This window comes from Clarias gariepinus, chromosome 8 (genome assembly GCF_024256425.1).
Source record: "Clarias gariepinus isolate MV-2021 ecotype Netherlands chromosome 8, CGAR_prim_01v2, whole genome shotgun sequence".
NCBI classification, from domain to species: domain Eukaryota; kingdom Metazoa; phylum Chordata; class Actinopteri; order Siluriformes; family Clariidae; genus Clarias; species Clarias gariepinus.
In genome coordinates this window covers 18,565,189-18,587,500 of record NC_071107.1, presented here as the reverse complement: position 1 = coordinate 18,587,500, position 22,312 = coordinate 18,565,189, and the positions used below count along the sequence as shown (strand labels likewise).

The 22,312-nt window shown below is 38.8% G+C and overlaps 1 protein-coding gene across 1 annotated transcript; it reads right to left on the bottom strand.

Annotated features, from left to right (window-relative positions):
* Window positions 1-4,672: 4,672 nt before the first annotated feature.
* Window positions 4,673-19,314, bottom strand: slc25a28 (solute carrier family 25 member 28). Its single transcript, XM_053502434.1, has 4 exons — window positions 18,795-19,314; window positions 9,725-9,953; window positions 7,609-7,665; window positions 4,673-6,328 (listed from the first exon to the last, which is right to left on the bottom strand). The coding sequence occupies exons 1-4, from the start codon at window positions 19,131-19,133 to the stop codon at window positions 5,793-5,795; spliced, it is 1,161 nt and encodes a 386-aa protein (XP_053358409.1). The 5' UTR covers window positions 19,134-19,314; the 3' UTR covers window positions 4,673-5,792.
* Window positions 19,315-22,312: the final 2,998 nt, after the last annotated feature.

The following is a 22,312-nucleotide window of genomic DNA, read 5'->3' as shown; positions in this document are numbered from 1 at the left end:
TTAATTCTACTTTTAAACTCTGAGGTATAGTTGTTATCAATCTATGCTCTTGACAAACAGATTCTCTGCCAAACAAAATGACATGTACAAATGTTCAGTTTTCTAAGTGTGAGTATTCTCAATTTTGCCAACAGGCTCAAAAATATACACTTTCAAAATTCTTTGTTAGGAACTGTATACTAATACTGACTAAGGCTTTCAATTTCTTGCAAAACAACCTAAATTCTTTGTGGTATAAATTTTACATGAAATTGGAACATCAACATTCTGGTCCATGTGGTCATGTTTGCATCATGCAATTCCTGCAGATTTTTCAGATGCTCTTTCATGCCTTAAATCTCCTGTTCCACCCCATCCCAAATGTGCTCTATTTGATTCAGGTCTGTTGACTGGGAATGCCACTGAAGAGCATTGAACTCATTGTCATGCAAACCAGATTGAGATTACTTTTGCTTTGTGACATGGCATATTTTCATGTTAAAAGGAGCCATTGGAAGATGGGAGATTTGTGGCCATGAAGGGATACACATAGTTAAGAACAATACTCAAATTCCGTGTGGCATTCAAGTGATGATTGGTACTAAAAGGTCCAAAATTTACGAAGAAAAATATTCCACTTACCATTACAACACCTCCACCAGCCTAGACAATGTAGGGTGAGATTTATGCTGTTGGTACTAAATACACCAAATTCTGACCCTACCTCAGCGGGAAAGGAAATTTATCAGATCAAACTGTTTATATGGCATTTAAGCATACAGTTTTGGTGCACTGCATTCTCAACATTCTGTTCTTGGCTAACAGCAAGTGAAATGCAACATCTTCTGCTATTGTAGGCCCCTAGGATTTGCAAAGGATGATGCCTGATGAGAATAAAATTTTACTTTTGGTCCTTGGCACAAACCCAACATAGCACATTAGCCTGAGAACACCATTGCATTTACATTTAGCACATGCTCTTATCCATAGCGAATTACTTAAGTGCCTTGAAGTTTTCTTCACTAAATATATCCTTATGCTGGTTCCCGTAGTTACTAACCAAATTTACCACAGGGAAGCATGATGGTAGGCGTATCATGATGTGGAGACTGCAGTCTGCAGCTGGCAGCAACAACGATGATCCAGTCAGATCACATTTTGATGCATGTTTGATATGAGCATGTATGCATTATGCTGCTGCTGCCATGTAACAGGCAGTCAAACCATTATTGAATGATAAATTTTTTTTAGTATATGTTATCAATAAACATCTGTAACAAAGCAAAGTAATAAATGGTTAGTGTACATACTCCAACTATATTTCAGCACGAACAAGAAAAGCCACAAAGCAAGCTCTTGTGAGGCATCCACTAACATTCAGCCTATTAACTAGAAAAGGTGTCAGGCTGTAAAAGTGGATCTGCTGTGGAAAACTGTACATCTCTCTCTCTCTCTCTCTCTATATATATATATATATATCCACAACCGTTCAAAGGTTTGGGGTCACTTGCAATTTTCTTTGTTTTTGTTTAGTGATTTATTTTCTACATTCTACAACAATACTGGAGATTTCAAAACTATAAAACAACACATATGGAATTAGGTAATTACATAACAACAACAAAAACAACAGTTAGTTGTTATTTTAAGACACAGAGGTCAGCCTTTCTGTAATAGTTCTTGCATTTGCAAAATCCGTCAAGCACCATAATGAAACTGGCTCTCATGAAGGCCGTCCCAGGAGGGCGAGACCAAAACCTACCTCTGCCGCAGACGAGAAGTTCATTTAGAGTAATCAGCCTGAAAAATGACCAATTAACAGCACCTCAGATTAGAGGCGTTATGAAGTCTTTACAGAGCATAAGTAGCAGACACATCTCACCATTAACTGTTCGAAGAAGATGAAGGCCTTTTTTGGACAACTTCAGCATTCCTTTACAATGTAGAAAGAAATAAAAATCAGGAACGATCATGGAGTTAGAAAGTGAACCCAAACTTTTAAACGGTAGTGTGTGTGTGTGTATATATATATATATATATATATATATATATATATAGTTTAGTCACTTTTTATGTATTACAGTACACTGTATGTTGGACTAAAGTACTGCCTGTTATTTCTGACATCTGATCAAGAGTTTGATTGCAGCTCTTTTGATTAATTGACAGTCTTTGTACATCCTGTCATGTCACTAAAGGAAAAACAAAAGATCAGGGCATAATTACCTGCATGTCATGCCATGATAGACACCATGAGTTCTATAGTTGTATTACCCTTAAGAGAGGCTGTGCCAAAAAATATAAAGATCAACATGATGATGAAACCCCTGACAGCTACCCTTTGTGTAAAACAAATCCCTTGACTGAAAATGCTGTATGCACCATTTTAAAATCATAATGCATTTTCCTGCATTAAAAGTTTCCAATACACCAAGCCATGTCAGCGTTTCACTACAGCAACATGGCTGAGAGAATTCCTCTACTAGACTAAATAGTTTAGATTAGCAGTGGCTGTGTGCATTTACTTAGAGAAGGAGAATGGGTCATAGTAGCACCCCTCCACAACGTTCATAGTCAAGTGGTCTCCATATCACAACCGGGGACATTAGGGGGTCAGAGATCAGCGCAGGAACAAACACAGGCATTAAATGCACGACAGTAGAGTAGGAGGAGCACAACCCCTCTCTGCAAACACTAAGCCCAGGAGAGTGGAGTCAAACTGTAGTCAAAGCTGTGGTTTGAGGGGATTCGGTTCAGTAAGTTATCAGACAGAAAGTGGTTAGAATGTATTAACATAAAGTTTTTTTTTGCGTGTGTGAGGCTGGAGACTAAAACAAGCAGCTGTCAGTTCAGAACGTACAACAAGCCTCGAATAGTGCCTCAGGGATGTCTGGCTAGCAGAATGGGCTGTCTCGTATGAATAAAAAGCCTTTCACCTTCTCTTATTCTTTAATAGAAAAAAACAAATATTTAAATATCAAACATTGTTGCAATAAGAAAAAATATCCATGATTATATCATATACAGACAGTGGTGGAGGATCACTAAGTAGGTTGAATGGGACACACTCATCCTCTTAAGCAATAAGAGCTCTTTATTAAAGTGAGAAGACAAAACAAACACAAAGCTGTCTGTCAGCAACTCTATTACTGAACCAACACACAGATACAAACACACCTACAATAAATGGACACTTTCACTTTCTCACTTTGTCCCACTTACACAACTTCAAAATGTTCATGGATCAGGTAATCATGATCAACCCAGACACTAGCTCTGGGGGAAAAAAATAGAAAAAAAGAATTCAGACACTCTGTAGCTCAGTTACTTATAAACACTTCCACATAATCCTCTGGAGCCTCTTGTGAGGAAGATCATCAGCGTGCATTGTGGGCAAGCTCATGCTGGCCAGCCGTGCCATGGATGGGAGGACGGAGATAAACGAATGCGGGGCAGGGCGGGGCAACGCACACCGTCACACACTCAGACACACAAAGACAGCTCATTAACACTCCCTGTTTGAACAGGTGCCTGACTGACATGAGTGTGTGCATGTGTGTTGGATGGGTGGCAAAATATCATCTAGTGCCTGGGGAAGGGTTTTGAAAAGCAACTAGCTGTTAGACATTTAATCCTGGATGACCACACTGTCTGCTCTGTGTTTGCATTGCACATGGGAAATGGGGGCTACCGCATTCAAAAAACATTATAATGACATGACTCAGGGCGCTGCAGCAAGTGTCAAAGTATTTGCTTAGAACAAAAGAAAATAAAATAGAACAGAGGTCAACAGGCAGGAGGTTTTTTGGCGGGGGGGTCTATGCTCTTGTCGAAGGTTCTTGAGCTGGATATGTCCTTCAGAATTCATTTAGAGGACTCTATGGGTGACCAAAAAAAAAAAAAAAAAAAAAAAAACTGCAAAGCTTGTGTCAGACTTCTGTGTGTAATGTAGCATTAAGGGATCTGAAGGGTAAAGCCTTGTCCTGATTTCCATGTTAAAATAGTATTCAAATCATCTAAGTGGAAATGAGCATCTGACAACCAACACCTTCTCATTCTTTTCCGACTCAGGTTATGGCTTGTTTCTCAGACGAAGGGTAAACATACCTCTTGAGTGCAAAGGTGAAGCAAAATCTCCAGACAAACGTTTGACAGCCCAAAATGAGACGGCATTCTGTTATACCGGCTCACTGTAACGCTGCAATAGCACGCCTTATTTGTTTGCAAGATTTGTTTCTTGCTCATTGATAAACATTTCTTGACAAGGGCTAACACCTCCTGCGCTCCTGCGTAAGTAAAGAACCGAGATCCTGCCAGTCAAGTTCATGTGCAATTTGTTTGCGCTTGGGGTTCCTACCCACACCCCTTAGGGAGATTGCTCAACAGGACTACGTACGCAGGTAAAGTGAAAGCTCAGCTGACACACAACCTTGCCTCGAGTCAGGACACATATGGTCAAAGGCCACATCTGCACCTGTGATTTAACCCAAACATTGGTCATGCCACCAACAGAGTTCCCTTTTAACTCTTGTGGCTCTGAGTTGCCGCAGTTGAAACATGCATACCGTGAAGATGAGAGGTGGAAGCTGTCACAATACCATCAGACACTCAGGATTCCACTCTTTTGAGGCAAGTGTAACTGGGTTTGAAAAACTAATAAGTAAATCTTTTGGACAGAAAAGACAAAAATGACTTCTTGTTATGCAAGCAGTACTCACTGCACTGCTACTTTATTTGAAAGCTGGGAACAGGGTAGAGCATAGACAAATGCCAAAATGACAGACTTCATAACTTATCAACATTAAACAGTGGTGAAGCAACTCATGAGGCAATAAAAAAAAACAGTTAAAAACCATCTATGATGTTTTACAGCGGCCATGATATTCTTCTGCTTACAACCACTCAGATTACAGTAAATGTATATTACAGTAATCGCAACATTATCAGTTAAATGGCCTTCAATATTAATCAGTGCAGAATAGTTGGAGAAATTAGAATGATATTCTAATTATTAAACACTGTTATTGCTTTCCATGCAGCTTACAGATAATGAATGCAGAAGTGTATGGCAATTCTTCCAATTACATTTATTCCTAGTCATGTTTTCTCAAATGCTCAGAAAAACTCAAAACCCAGGATGGTAATTCAGAATTCTTTCAGAATATATTTTAAATGTAAAACAATGATTTAACCTTAAACCCAGTTGTTATGAAAAGTCCATTTTTTTTCTAGCTCTGACCACTATTCATCTTTCATGTTATTTGGTCTAAATGTTTTCTTTCATTTTTTTTCTTTTCTCTTTTATTTTTACCTGTGCTAAATTTTCAAAAATATATACTCAAATACATTATTATATCTTAGCTGGGAGAACGCTACATAGCACAGATTTCTATTCTATGTCGCTGAATTTCAAAAGCCCTTCCTCTAATTAGCAACTTTTTAAATATTATTTTTCTATCTAGTAGAGGCTTCTGACGCCCTCTGGTGGGACCAAGAATAATCACATTTGGGCTGAAATGATGGTGCAACTGTGGGTATAAATAATTGTTCTAATGTCCACCCAGTCTATCCCTGTATGTGATGTAGTGGTGGAGATTGTGCGAGAGAAAAATAGACAGAAGGGTACAGGGTATCTCCTGAGCAAAAACAAGCCCAGACAAGTGTGCGTGTGAGCGGCTACGTCTCTCCATCTTTCTGCAGCATGCATGTCTCATTGGTGGTGCAGCAAACATGAGAGACAGCAAGAGACAGAGAAAATCAAGGCCAGGGAAGTTGCTAATCGAGGGCAGGGTTAGGCATTGAAAAATAAGTGTCTACTCTCCGTCCCTTTGCATTCTGAGACGCTTGAGTTGATGCTCGGTGATGACGTACTTGAAGAACTCGTAAACAGACCAGCTGATGGCTGTAGAGGGCATCTGGTAGATGACACGAGCCTGCACACCTTTGAAGTAGGCAGGCAGGCCGCCCAGCCTGTACACTGTCCTGAAGGCATGGGCCATGCCCGAGATGTGTGCTCGACCCGGGCTCACCGAATGCAGTGTCAGGGTCTCCTGTGTGTTTAGCAGTGTCTTACACACATCCAGCGGTGTGGTGGCGGCAGCAGCCACCGCCCCGGCTAAAGCTCCCGAAATCATATGGGAGGAGGGGTTGTACAGTCTGTGGGGGTTGAGCATCTCCTGAAGGTACTCGTAGGTGATGAAGTGCAGCGCCTGGAATGGCACGTTCATGGTGAGCTGTGTGGTATAGCTGCGGTAAAATGCCTTGGCACCTTCCTGTTGCCAGATGCAGCGCATGCACTCCAGCACACTCCGATATGGCGAGTTATACATCTGCATCCTTTGCTTTACCACTGCAAGGCAGGCAGAACCACAGGAACCAGAAAGGGGGGGGGGGGTAAAAAAAAAAAGAAAAAAAGAGAGAGATCATTAAACACCTAACAAACACCAAGTCAAAATATAAAGGTCATGACTGAAACAGAGTATTGCCATCAAAAGAAGAGTGTGTAGACTCATTATCCACTTTGGCACATTCCATCCGGACATAAGTGGATCAAATTAAGTCATGTTTTCAGCACAGTCGAGGCCGTTTACTGAAAACGGAAGAACTAAAGCTGCATGTGTGTTTCAAGGCAGCAGAGCAGGTGTGTTCTGCCACCTGGATGTGTAAGGCTGGAGTAATGCCAGCACTCATTTGTCAGCATTTGCTGCCAAACTCAAGCCAGAGATGTGAGCATTCCAGTCCAGTGCAGCTGTTAATTACAGCGAAGGTTACATTATCCCATAGGACATCCCTTAAGTCTTTTATGCCATTCTCCTGGTGTACTCAAATCACCAGTCAATTACGCAACTCTGATGCCACCTGCTGGTTAGAACCGTAAGGTGCATCAAGCACTTACACCTTGACTTGTGTCGCAGGGACGTCAAGTCGGCTTTTACGGTAATTTCAACCATATACAGATCATTGCACAGTGAAATGAAACAGTCTTCCTCCAGGATCAAGGTGCTACATACATGTAACATAAATTATCAGAATGTCTGGATGACAGAATTAGATAAACACACTTTTATCAACGCTTTTAGTTGATTAAGCTTGGCCTTGGTCTTAGCCTAGGCGATATGAGTTAAGTTAGGCCTTTACTTGTCACATATACATTAATGCTCAGTAATATTCTTTCTTCGCATTTCCCGGCGTAACTGGGTCAGAGCGCAAGGTCAGCCATAATACAGCGCCCCTGGAGCATAGAGGGTTAAGGGCCTTGCTCAAGGGCCCAACAATGGCACTCTGTTGGAGCAGCTCCAAACTACCACTGCCCCCAAGTGAAGAATTTTGTAGACATTACACCATACATTATCAGAAAAGTTTAACTGCAACACACTTTTTTTTTGTTGGTGTTCTTTTCCTTCAATTATTCATGCATGGAATACGTATCATGTGTCATAGAATTTTTTTTTCATATCATCCACCCTTATCTTAATATTTAAACAACTATTAGGTGTAGTTAAAAACCTGCAGATACTTTGGACCCTTGTAATGTAGACTACATAGCGCTGTAGTGGATGTGAATAGATGTGAATAGATGTGATTAGATGTGAATGTGGGCATTTGAGAATTAGCATCAACAGCAAGTACCTTCAGCTGGGTTCATGGCGGCGTCGTGAAGCAGTGTGGCCACGCATCCTGCAGTTCCTGCCAAAATAAACCCTTAACAGTGAGCATCAAGGAGACAGGTAGGAGACAGCGGAGAGAAATCGCAGACACATTGTGAAATCTGATCCCTGCAGGTCATTAATATAAGCAGCCCCAGAAGATTTGGAAGAGATTAAAAAGTTTGCTGAGTGTGTTATTAGGAATGTGAATATCACAGAAGAGAACAGACCTTCTGTTATTATTTTAAGTTGTAGTTTAACTTCAACTGATCATAACAAAGCCTGACTAACTTGGTACCATTGGTAAAGTGCTAGAATATTAGACAGTTATATAATAGAGATATAAAAACCCAGGGTTTAAAAAAAAAAAAAAAAAAAAGTTATAATAATAATAATAATAATAAAAAAATGAGGATCTAGTGCATTTAATGCAAATATTAAAGTAATTTGCGGGAAATTAACAATTTTTATAAGTTGGAAAAATTGTAGGTTTATCCACACAGTGTAATCGCTTCTTTTTAAATGAGCGAAGGCATACTGTATACCCTTCATGTTGTAGGGAACTTTACTCCAGCATTAGGATTCCAGAGGCTACTTACCCACTCTGCGCCTCACCTAGGCATAGGTAAAAAAAAAAAAAGAGAAAAAGAGAAAATGCAAAGCAACACTATGCATTAGTTCTGATGCGTTTACCAATAATGCTCCAAGAGCTTCGTGGATCTCCTGCTGTTACAGTATATACAATGTGGAATTAATTCAAAGTAAAAACTGAAAATTTTGGGAAAAACAGTAATAGGCGCATGGATAAGAGTAGAGGTTGAAGGGCTACTGTAACACATACTGTAGAGAGAGATATTTCATAAACACATCATAACAAACAGCTATAGTTTTCCACCTGCAGCATCCCATTAGTATGAGAAAGGCATCTTGTTACTACAACAAAACATCTCAATATTATGAAGAACACAGTAAAAGATATAATTAATAGAAAACATCTCATGAGAATGTTCTCATGAGCATCCGTTTAGGGATGTCACCATTAATGAGCATAATAAACAATTAGCTGAATGTTTTATTAAAAAATAAATGATAATAAACGAGTCAGAGCATATAATATGGCACCTAAAAACCTACTATACTGTTTCATAATGTACAAGATTTTTTAATAATGCCTAATATTAACTGAACACAACCTTATTAAATAATTTAACTGATTTGTGATAGTTAAGTTAAAATCAACCATTAAGGAAAACTCAATGTTGGTCTGCAACATTAATTAATCTTTCATGTTAGTCATAAAATAAATAAGTAAATAAATAAATAAATATATAATAATAAAAATATCCCTCTAAATACACAGACACATGCAAACATGTTATGTTATATAATATTAGGCGGCAGCCTGTATGACTGAAGCAGAGAGATTCAAGAGCCTAACACTGACAGTTTAGTGATTCTGGGGCTTAAAGACCCCAGAATTAACCCAGAGCCTTAACCATTAGAGCCACTGCTGCCCTCAAACATCTGCTTCAAACAAGCTTAGGAAAGCATCTAGTTGAAAAATAGCTAGAGATAGCTAGAGTCAGATAAAACAAACTGAATATAAATTATTGTGGATGTATCTGATGTAAGCTCTGGCATTAAGGTGAAAATAGTACGATTCTGAGTAAAAGCTTCTGCCTGCTGTAACATGCCTTAAGCAAGAAGCGTTAGCACAGGTCAGCACGTTAGATCCAAACTTTAGTCGCTAAAAAGTAGCTTTGCGCTGGAAAAAGGTTTACATTTTGTTTTATTTCACCACCTTGCTATCTTCCACCATCTATGCTCTTGGACACAGGAATGTTTAGAAACACACAAAGTTTAAACATACTCTTATGGAGCAAATGTGCATTTCTCTAATAATCTACTGTACATTTATTTATTTATCACAAATTTATTGTATAAAATTTTTTATACAATCTAGTATTCATGACATCCATAATCGTGTTATTAAACAAAAAGAAAAAATTATGTTACGGTTAGAAAGCATTGTGTTTCTCTACATAATTTCTGATCCTGTGTTTGTTTATTTAGTCTGAGGTGTGGTGAGTGAGGTGTACCATTCGCCAAATGACTGTTGGCTCCTGGGTGGATGACATCACTGAGAGTCTTTTTCAGCTTCTCGTAGCAGGCAAAGTAGAGTGCATGGGCGGGCCCTGCCCCCACTGCCGTGACATTCAAGCCTCTCATTGGCCGCCAGATGCCCTCAGTCCTCATGATGCGCCACAGAGCGTCCATTACGTTGCGGTAACGGGCAGCTGGATCAGGTTGCAAACTCTGCATGCGGGTCTAAAGGACAACAGAGTAAACAGTAATATTGCAAATTAGGACAATTCATTTTGAAGACAACAAAGAGAACATCTGCAGCAGAGGCTAAGCATGTAACAGCTACGCAACTGTTTTGACTAATACTCCCTAATCCCTGAAAGTGGCTTAGTACTCTAAAACATCATTAGCATGACTAGTTTTAGATAACACCTTTAGCATTTGTAAAATATTTTAGAGGTACAAATGATATTTAAAAAAACACCACCACTGACCAACAGTGACTTAAGGTTAGGAGTAGTTTAGGAAATTTGACTTATTAACAAAAAGAGCCAAAAGCCTAACTAAAACAAGTATTAACTGAAAAAAAAGGCTTCTCACAGACAATCATCCTCTGCATTCAAAAAAGGTGCAGGCCATGTTTATTTCCCTTACGCCCTGGTTTATATTTCTACTTTAATGTATTTGAGACCATGTAAATGATGTGTGTAGCCTGATGGCTTGTTAATATACAGGACATTAAATACATTAGTAAAATTTTTGAGTGATCATAGCGCACCTCTGCTCATCTTACTACATTATATAAGTATATACTTAAGTATTACTCAAAAAGTTTATGCAATCTGTAGCATATTTTAAGACGAATCATATACCTGCTGTTAATATGTCACTTTTTTGAATATTCTGATACTTCAAATATCAGTTGCTGAAGAACTGAACCAACTGGGCAGTTGATAAAATCACCGCTAAGCAGACACACTTAGCTTTAAGGACCCAACTGCACTTTTCTTGACCTTTTGCTGTTGCATATTATTGAGAGAAAACAAATACAAGCAAAAATACCTGAAACAAATCAAATAAAAGCATTAAACAGCAGACACAATGTCCCATTATAGCACAGTCTAAAAGTCTGTTCATGTCTAGAGAACCCCTGACTCTACTAAGCCTTTTATAAACACATTAAGGTCACTCGCATGGAAGCAGGAATGAAGCTTCGCCTTGCATTGTATTGGTTCATCCCATTAAAGGCAGTCTGCAGGTGGTTACTCAGAGGAATTAGCTACTGTAACATCTTCCTTAGACCCCCCCCCCCCCCAACTATTTCGGCTCATGTACATATAACATCAACACAGCAAGTTTTAGAAAGCAACACCTGCAGCCCAGCAGTCACTGAGGAAAAAAGGGGACCTGGAGATATCTCAATCAGAAGAGTTAAGGACCGTTATATGGAAGTATAATAGTGCCAAAATTCCTCAAAGCAAAATAGCATAGGTTGAAATACATGAACTGAAAAAAACGTGTTGCAATAAAAATGTTTGAATTTTTCTGCATTGCAATTTGATCTGAATTGAAAAAATTAAAGCATTTACAATGTTTAAAATTTTTGCCACTGCAATTTATTGTGGATATATATTTCAAGCTAAAATGTAATTCAAGCATTTAAAATTCAGTGCAAAAATATTTAAGTTACTAAATTGCAGCCGATTGCTGCTGTCCGTGCCGCAGTGTACTTTAAAGTGTGCTTCCTGCTCCCTGTGCAGTCTACTTCTCAGAAACTACTTACCGATCGGAACGCAGCCCTCTTAACTAACAGGCTGGGTTGCCAGTTGCACAATAAATGCTATAATAAAAGCAAAGCCGGCGCTGTTTCAAACATTTTTATTGCAACATGTTTTTTTTCAGTTCATGTAATTTAACCGGCTATTTTGCTTTGAGGAATTTTGGCACTATTATACTTTCATACAGTTAATTCAGTAGTTTAACACTTTATCTAAAATATGTGTTACACTGAGATGTTCATGGAACCATAACATTGACTAATTATATCAGAGTCACAATCAACCAGTTAAAAAAATAAATAAATAAATCGAATATGACAATGGGCAAAAATGCCAGCCCCTCCCCTCAGGTCATTAACACAGATAAGCTAATGTAGTACATTCTATTTAAAAAAATGCCCATGATAGAAAGGTATTAAAACTCCCTGTGCACCACAGTCTGCCTTGTATAGGGCTTAGGAGACAAAAGAGTTCAAGGTTGTTGATCCGGCCTCCAAATCCTTTCAGATTTCAATCTGACTGAGCATTCATGGAATGTGCCAGACAAATAAGTCCAACCCAGAGAGGCCCCACTGTGCAACCCAAGGCACCCAAAGGATCTGCCACTAACAGGCTGGTACCAGACACGACAGCACACCCTAGAGCTACCCCAGGAGGGGAACCTACAGAGTACTGGTCTTAATATTTTGCGTTTTATTGTTACGGCTGTTTCTTGTACAAGTATTTGAGTGTATATAGCATGAGCATTGGCCTTCCATGATCATGTACAATCATATGTTAAAATATAATTCAATATATAATTTAAGGGGAAAAAACATGTTTGTACTTAGTGGAGCTTAGGTTTTAATTGTTCTAAAAAAATATTTACTGGTCAATTTTTATTGGTTGATTTAATTCAGAATTTTTTAATTACTTACGTGAACTTATAAAACAAATAAAATTGTTTAAACTTGACAACTTACTTGAAAAAGATACCAGAAAAATACCAAACGCATCTACAACTACTGGTATTTTAGAGTATTGCATCTTCTTCATTTGAATTAATTGGCTGTTGGTGCAATACTGCCACCTGCTAGACTGGAGTGTGGGGCAGCAAATAGCACCCCCCCCCCCCCCCCCCCCCAAAAAAAAAAATCACTTGATTAAAGATATGCCATTTAATCAGTCAATTAGACAAACTACATATTTCATAACACACACAAACATATATATATGCGCATGCGTGTGTGTGTGTGTATATATATATATATATATATATATATATATACATACACATACATACACATACACACACACTGTAAACACACAGTACACTATATTTTGTAGAAGTACATCTGATGTCACAAAGATCTTTGCATGCACTTCATTACACATACATCCATGGCACATCATGTCTGTTAACATACACCTTATTTTTAATACTAACAATTTTACCATTTGACCTTGTCTAGTATCACTTGCTTGGTCTTATGGAGTGCTGTTCTTGTGTAAGACTAGCTCTCATGCAACATGAGTCTTGCTGTGGAATGCAGAACCTGTAAGGACACAATCTCGCTCTATATGGCCTAAGGTCTGGGCATGATATAACAGAATGCATTGTACTCTCTGCCTGCTAAAACAGCTGCATGTGAGACAAACAAGGAAATCAGCAGTCGAACAGGAAGAGGTGAGATTTATAAGAATCTTCATGAGAGTGATAAGGCATTTAAATTACCTACAAACGGAAACGTTCTTGTACGGAAGAACACAGGCACTAGGATACATGATAAAAAAATAATAATAATAAATTTTTTTTTAAAAAAAACAGTGCACCTTTATCACATCTTCCTACTTCCTAAATAGTCCACTGGCTTTGGCTCATTTAATATGAGTCATAACTAATAGCATGTGCAGAAAAAGTGCAAAGAAATCAGTGTGACGGTGTTTGCATGGAAAACCCTGAGCCTGAACGATAACCTATGACTAGATTGTAAACAATCCCCGTAGTCTGCGTTTGCGTAATTGCCTCTCTGCGACCGTGATGTCCCAAGCAACACTGAGTAAGGTTTCCTAAATGTGTCTGCCATGGCTCCAATGCTGACAGATATGCACATCTGGGACTCATCCCAATTTTAAAATAGCAAGAAAGAAATATTTTGGCGATAGTCCAAAGTGTCAACTGAGAAATTAAACACTGCAAATAACCATAAATATATATAAAGGGAAAGAACTGCTAAACTCCAACAAAGGACATATTCTTCATTGCTGACATAATAATAACAGTAAGACACACCAAGATTTATTTTCAAGATTATACATTTGATAGACCATAATGTACATATAAAATCTTAAACTACAGTGATGATAAATTATTCTTTTGTCAGTGCATTATGGATCCTTTATTCAGTGCAAGTACAGTATATTTGTCAACCCATTTAAAAAGGGTAGAAAAACTTAGTGGTAAAGTGCTCGCCCTATCATCCGGAGATCGTTGGTTCGATTCCCGGGTGACGCTGTTACCTCTCACAGCCAGAGGTCCAGAGGTGGCTAATTGGCCGAGCCCTCCTCAAAGGAGAGGGATGAGAGGTACTAAGTGCTCCCACATTAATTACAGCTCTACAGCCAATCAGGGGCGTCTGTGAGCTCGCGCACACAGAAGGAGCGGATAGTTACACTGAGTGTGTTAAGCCGCCCTCAACGGTGCGCGAGTGAGCAGTTCGAAAAGATGCGGTTGGCTGGCGTGGTTCGAGGGAAACATTTGATAGTCTTCGGACCTCCGGACTGAGTGGTAGTTGTAGCCTTAATGTGGGAGCCCCCTAGTGACAAGGAGGTATTGGACACGACTAAATTAGGGAGAAAATAACAAAAAAACAAAACAGGAAGATTAAAACTTAAGCGGCATGAATCTGTGCCAACAACACAGCATTGGCCAATGACCCATTAAAAAAGAAAAAAACCCACAACTGCTTATAATCAAGTCTTGCTGGTATGCATTAACGGAGGAGGTTTCAGACATCAAACTGTGCATTTGGGTTTCGTATAATTTAGAACCAAAGTTAAAATGTGAACATTTTAATGTTACCAAAAAATGGGAAATAACATTTAAAAAAAAAAATAAAAAAAAAAAAAACATAAATGCATGTGATCCTAAGGGGATCCTTCTGCATTTAAAAAAAAAATGTTTTTATAGTTGGGCAAAATTAAATAAAATTCAGTTTAACATATTGCCAACAGCTGTGCTTAAAAGAAAAAGAAAAAAAGGATTTGTCTGCACAATACTGACCTCTAGATATATACCCACAGAGTGTTTAGTTCTGTTTTTGTCTTTCCTTCACTTATGGGTAGATGGTACGGAGGGTTAGTAAGTTGGATCGCTGAAATGTGAAATTAATAGAGATATCTAATAAATAAAATATTGTATGTTGTATGAAGTAGACCACTTTTGTGCTGGCAAAGAATGCTGACCTGTTCCACTAGCTACCACCGCAAGTATACATAATATATAATAATAGAGAGAGAAGTCACAGAGCAATGCTTGAGCTTGTTTTTATCTTTATCAGTCCTTCAGAAAAAAAAGAGAAAAAAAGTATTTAAAAATAAACCTAAACAAACCCTCATCATCAGCACAGTTCCACAAAACTACACACGTGGCACAATTATTGATGCCTGAAGATCCTCTGCCAGCATCCTGGTGCCAGACATCACAGCACACCCTAGAGGCACTGTGAAGCTATACCCAGAGGGCCCAAAGCTGCCCCAGTAGCACATGAAGAACTTACCTACAGTACAGTATTTGCCCCTGTATTGTTTGTTTACTTTTTTTTTTTGCATATTTGTCAGACCTTAAAATGATTACAATCATTAAAATAATTTAATATTACACAAAGATAACCAGAGTAAATACAAAATGCGGTGGCCCAAAACTACCTTGTAAAAAAACGAATTGCCCCTAAACCTACAACTGCAATCAAGAGTTTGAGATTACTGGCAATGAGTCTTTTACATCGCTCATTGCTAAATTGTTTTAATTTAGCCACATGGCAGGATTTTAGAGCAGGAACAGCATGTTAAGGTCATGACACAGCATCTTTATAGGATTTTAATTCAGACTTTTACGGTTTTGGAATGGCCTTGTCACTTTGTTTTTTCTGAGCCATTCAGAGAACTTGCTGGTGTGTTTTGGATTATTGTCTGTAAGGACACAGAACTGATGCTGGAGGTAAAAAAAACTGATGGTTGGATATTCTCCAGCATTTTATGGTAGAAGTTCAGAATTTTAAGGTTCCATCAATTATAGCAAGTCATTCAGGCCAACACACTACCACAATCATGTTTGACTGTTGGTATGATGTTCTTTATGGAATGTTGTTTTACGATTTACGCCGGATGTAATGGGATTCACATCTTTCAAAAAAAAAAAATCTTTGTCTCTCATTATTCCACAGAATATTTGCTCAAAAGTCTTAAAAATGTTTTTTAAATATGAGACAAGCCTTTATTTTCTTTTTCTTTATGTGGATTTCTCTTTTCCATGAAAGGCATGTATGGCATCAATGTTTTCTCCATTTGTGGATAATGGCTTAAACCATGGTTTGCTGCAGTCTCAAGGCCTTAGAAATGGCTTTGTAACCCTTCCCATTCCTGAGACAAGGGATAACTTTTTCACATAGGGCCAAATATTTGACCCGGGCAAGGAGACTAAACTTTAGGTGGTTTGGTATGGCTGATCAATGTATATACATATATGCATTTATTGTAAACACTAGTTATAGCAGTGACTTTTTTTATGTTAAGTGGCATTTAAAAAAAAAATTAGTAAAGTTATTAAAAAAGTATTTAAATTAGTCATTTGTAGTAGACAATTGAATTAATAACCTGTATACTTGAAATATATTAAAAAAAAAAAACACGTGTGTGAGGAACAGTGTGTCTGGAATTGTGTCTGGCAGAATGACTTAGAGGTCTTATAAGACAATGCACTATTGCATTTCATGTCATTATCAGATGTGGATAGCCTTTAGTAAAAGTGGAGCTTTTGGAGACGTTGCCAATAGTTCATGAACAGAGACCAAAAACCCCTTGTGTTTAAGGGGACAGACAGACAGACAGACGCAGCTCAAAGAGTATCAAAAAAGTTTCTTTATTTTAGTAATTCAATTCAAAACGTAAAACTCCTACAGATGCAATCGTTTTTCTTTAAATTTAGATTATTATGGCTTACAGCTAATGAAAACCCAAAAGTTGAGATTAAAAAATATATATTTTTAACACAGATACGTTGGACTACTGAAAAGTATGAGCATGTACAGCACTCAATACTTTGTCATACTTGGGGGCTGGTATCTCACATCTTCCTCTTCACAACAGCCGATAGATTCTCTATGGGGTTTAGGTCAGGTGAGTTTGCTGGCCAATCAAGTACAGGGATACCATGGTACTTAAACCAGGTATTAGTACTTTTGGCAGTAAGGACAGGTGCCAAGTCCTGCTAGAAAATTAAATCAACATCTCCATAAAGCTGGTCAACAGAGGAAGGCATTAAGTGTTCTAAAAACTTCCTGATAGATGGCTGCGCTGATCTTGGACATGATCAAAGACAGTTGATCAACATCAGTAAAAACTTTACACTGGACCTCAAGCAACTTGGATTCTCTTCTCTCTTCTTCCAAAATCTGGGATCTTGATTTCCAAATGAAATGCTAAATTAAATTTTATCTGAAAAGAGGACTTCGGCCCACTAAGCAACAGTCCAGTCCTTTTTGTCCTTGCCCAGGTAAGACGCTTCTGACGTCTCTGGTTCAAGGCGTAGACCATGTCCTGGATATGTCTGTGCGTGGTGGCTCTTGAAGCACTGAATTCAGTTGCAGTCCACTCCTTATGAATCTTTTCCAAATTCTTGATTGGGCTTGGTTTTACAATCCTCTCAAGGCTGCGGTTATACCTGTTGCTTGTTTACCTTTTTTCTACCACATTTGTTCCTGCTATTTACAGCACTCTGTAAAGAGCCAGTCTATATTCAAATTTTAATTACAGTAGCTGTAAGACATAAATCATCAAAATAAAAAATAATTTTTTGAAATATATCAGTCTAATGAAGTATGAGTGTAATGAAACTACTGAATCCATATAATATACGAGTTTCCGTTTAATTACCGAAATAAATTACCTTAATGATGATATTGCACATACTGTATGCTCCTGTATGTGTGTGTGTGTGTGTGTGTATAGATAGATAGATAGATAAGAGATTATAAGGAGCACTATCACTCTGAAAGACCCAGAGAGAAAGAAGATTGGTGGCATTAGGGCTGGTACAATTTATATATAGAGAGCTGTAGAAATTGCTATTAAAAGTTCCCTTTTTTTTTTACTATTTCTTGAACAAGTAAACATAGGACTCAGAGATCCCCAAAATGTGCCAGCTAGAATACATCTTAGACATTTTATCACGTCTCTAACTTAGGGCACATTGAGTCTACCTGTCTATCTCAGAGGCGTTCAGTGGGTTTGAGGTCAGGATTTGTCGCAGGACACAAAGAGCAGGTCGTTGAACCTTAACCCAATTGCATCTGCTTAGTCTTGAAACTGGTCTGATCCTGTACATGGACACAGAGCACATCTCCACAAGTTGCACACAGTTGCAAAAGAAGTGTAAAGAGCAGCACATCAGCTTATGTCCCCATCAATATCGGTTATTCCACGCACTCCGACATCGGTATAATATTGAAAGCACGGCGCGTGGTATCCTGCATGCTGTGACCTACTTGCGCCCAAAGCTTGCTTGACCTTGTGTGCAAGTGTGAGATAGAGAAAGGGCACAAACTCTTTGGAGCTACCACAGCATAGTTTAAAAAATATATATTACAGCTTAAACAAACAAAAAAAAAACATTTATTGTAATATCAAACTGGCACGTGAGATATATTCAATGCCATACAGCTACAAGCAGTTAGCACGGAGGTGATTTAGACAGCTAGCAGAGCAGATATAAGGAGGCGTGGACTGTAACAGAAGTTAGTAACTAAGTTAGCTTCTAGTGGCTAACTCGGCTCACATGGCTAAAGGTTAGTTTCGTGTCAAAATTGCAACACCGAACAAATATGACTTGAACGTTAAGCACTACTCGAGTCAATTTAATTTGCCGAATTTACAAATATGTGGTAACTTATATATGTTAGCCTATATAACTTATATACTACTACGCTTTCAAATTAGGAATTAACTGGCGAGCAGGTCACTTAGCAGACAGAATAATAACTTCGACCCGTGTTAGAGAGGTAAGACATGCATGCTAGCTAAGATCGAAGCCAATCATCTCCTAACTCACCTTTACACAGTCGATAGGGAACATGAGACAGTGCTCCATGATCCCCGCCACGGCCCCGGCTAACATGTACGTGCTGGTAGAAGCTCCTTGAGGTAGACCTTCATAGTCCGTTTCCGAGATTTCAGTCGCCTCCTGCAAGCCATGCAGCTGCACCGCGTTAAGTTCGGTCTCGCCTCCTATCCGTGGTGTCAGACTGCCCACTATGCCCTCGGACAGAGGCCAGATCCTGCCACCGAGCCAGCGCACTTCTGCCCCGGCGGAAGCTCCTGCCACCGCGCCATCTGCACCTGGCGGCTCAGCGCTCATCCGCCTCCTGCGAACCAAACCCTCGGCTTCCATTTGCAACCAGACAAAAAGTCCTCTGGTTAACAAAGTGCTAGCTGTTATTATCCTAAAAACATCCGTCAGCTTTATTTGCTTCTGTCCAGATGTTTACACTCCGGACGCCTCCATGACAGGGCTGGAAAGGGCAAACTGTGACCCACGCGTGGGGAAGTGCGCAGCGCGGGATGACAGGACGTACAGGCCGCGGGCGGAAGTGCCGCTTGCCCGGCTCACGATTCTGCTTTCACATTGGATAAGAATGGTGTCAGTCAAAAACACGTCAGCGACTAACGCGTCCCTAGAAATATGAAATCTAGATAAGAGTTTTGAAAAAGAAGACAAGCAGTGGCATCAATCCCAGGAGGAAATTATGAATTTAATACGTTAACCATATATATTTTGATTTCTTCTAGCTCACCATTTAGTCACCATTTAGATTGTTTATTAATATCAAGGCAAAATAATCAATTATAATCTTCATCACATGCACCCTGTAAGGTCATTCCTCAAGAATATATGTTAGCCTGTTATATACACTGATCAGCCATAACAATATGACCACCCTACTAATATTCAGTAGGTCCTTCTTTGCCACCAAAACAGTAATGCCCTGTGTGCTCTGACACCTTTATATTGAATCCCGCATTAACCTTTTCCTCAATTTGTTCTACAATAGTGCTTCTATTGTATTAAACTACACTACACGGGCCAGTCTTCACTCCCCATGTGTTACAGTGAGTCTTGGGCACCCATGACCCTGTCCCCAGTTCACTTTTCCTTCCTTGGATCACTTTGCAGCCTGGAAACATTCCACAAGAGCTGCAGTTTTGTGGTTGCTCTGACCGAGGTGTCTAGCCATTACAATCTGGCCCTTCTCTCATTAGCTACATATTTAATATCTACTGTAGTTACAATAGCGGAAGTGGGTTGGATGTAGGGTAGGAAGTAGGTAGCAAGTAAACTTTTTTTTTCCTGAAGTTGATGTGTTGAAAGCAGAAAAATGGAGAAGCATAAGGAGTTGCGTGATTTTGACACAGGCCAAATTGTGAGGGCTAAAGGACTGGGTCAGAGCAACTCCAGAACTGCAGCTCTTGTGGGATGTTCCTGATCCAGAAAAAGACATACTCAATCTTAGGCAGGTTGTCATAATGTTATAGATTATCTGTATATATTTTTTTCAGGTATATCTTTTAATGGCTTATTCTTTTTATAAAGATAACATATCTTTAAAAAGCTAGTATTTTTATTATTTACACAAAATATTATATTCATAAACCAAAAATGTATAACTCTTAGACTTCTTGGCATGTGGCAAAAAACAGTTTGTGAACATTTTGGAATTTCAGGATTTTCTGCAATAATTTGTTTTCTGCATTAATTTAATCTGATCTTCATCTAAATCAAGAGGATTAACAAATATAATTTGCCTCAAAGAATAACAACATTTAAAATAATCTTTATTGAACACATTCATTCAAGTGGAAAAAAAGTGGAAAAATTGAAGCCTTAAAATCGATAACTAATTACCTTTATTTTTTTTTATTTTTATAAAATTTTTCGGTAAAGCGAAGACCTGTTGTTCAATTGTTCCCTACACCGTTCACAGTTCCCCTTGATCTTTAATTCAAGGATTCACATCCTTAGCTCTATGAGGTTTTTATGTTTTTTTTTAAATAAAGACACAAAAAATCAGATTTTTTTTGGTATAATGTGACTATTTTAGGCACATTATGTTTGTCAATACTCTTGAGTTAGATGAAGACCAGATCGCATTTTATGACAAATTAATTCAGAAAACCATAAAATTCCAAAAGGTTTACATACTTTTTCTTGCCACTGTATACTATTTACTGATAAATAATTTGGAAGCAACTTAATATTGGATAGATATGAAAAGTTATACCACAGTGGAGTAGTGATTAGCACTGTCGCCTTGCACCTCCAGGGTCCGGATTCGATTCCTGTCCCTGTGTACATGGAGTTTGCATGTTCCCCCCCCCCCCGTGCTTGGTGAATTTTCTCCAGGTACTCCGGTTTCCTCCCACTGTCCAAAGATATGCAGGTTAGGCTAATTGGCGTTCCCAAATTGCCCGAAGTGTTTGAATGAGTGTGTGTATGTGTGACCTGCGTCCAGGGTTCACCCTGTCTCGTGCCCTAAGCCTCCTGGAATAGGTCCCCGCGACACGGAATACAGGATAAAGGGTTATAGAAGATGAGTGACTGTGTGAGTGAAAAGCTATATCCACAGTGGTGTGAAAAACTATTTGCCCCCTTCCTGATTTCTTATTCTTTTGCATGTTTGTCACACTTAAATGTTTCTGCTCATCAAAAACCATTAACTATTAGTCAAAGATAACATAATTGAACACAAAATGCAGTTTTTAAATGAAGGTTTACGTTACTAAGGGAGAAAAAAAAACTCCAAATCTACATGGCCCTGTGTAAAAAAGTGATTGCCCCCCTTGTTAAAAAATAACTTAACTGTGGTTTATCACACCTGAATTCAATTTCTGTAGTCACCCCCAGGCCTGATTACTGCCACACCTGTTTCAATCAAGAAATCACTTAAATAGGAGCTACCTGACACAGAGAAGTAGACCAAAAGCTAGACATCATGCCAAGATCCAAAGAAATTCAGGAACAAATGAGAACAAACGTAATTGAGATCTATCAGTCTGGTAAAGGTTATAAAGCCATTTCTAAAGCTTTGGGACTCCAGCGAACCACAGTGAGAGCCATTATCCAAAAATGGCAAAAACATGGAACAGTGGTGAACCTTCCCAGAAGTGGCCGGCCGACCAAAACTACCCCAAGAGCGCAGAGACAACTCATCCAAGAGGCCACAAAAGACCCCAGGACAATATCTAAAGAACTGCAGGCCTCACTTGCCTTAATTAAGGTCTGTGTTCACGACTCCACCATAAGAAAGAGACTGGGCAAAAAACGGCCTGCATGGCAGATTTCCAAGGCGCAAACCACTTTTAAGCAAAAAGAACACTGAGGCTCGTCTGAATTTTGCTAAAGAACATCTCAATGATTGCCAAGACTTTTGGGAAAATAGTTTTGGGAAAATTTTTGGAAGGTGTGTGTCCTGTTACATCTGGCGTAAAAGTAACACAGCGTTTCAGAAAAAGAACATCATACCAACAGTAAAATATGGTGGTGGTAGTGTGATGGTCTGGGGTTGTTTTGCT

What these genes read in the sequence shown, in the direction of transcription:
- slc25a28 (XM_053502434.1), bottom strand. Translation starts at nt 19,133, where the DNA reads ATGGAAGCCGAGGGTTTGGTTCGCAGGAGGCGGATGAGCGCTGAGCCG. An exon ending in TCCCTATCGACTGTGTAAAG is followed by an intron (nt 9,954 to 18,794) that starts GTGAGTTAGGAG and finishes GTTGTCCTTTAG; the next exon opens with ACCCGCATGCAGAGTTTGCA. An exon ending in CAACAGTCATTTGGCGAATG is followed by an intron (nt 7,666 to 9,724) that starts GTACACCTCACT and finishes TTATTTTGGCAG; the next exon opens with GAACTGCAGGATGCGTGGCC.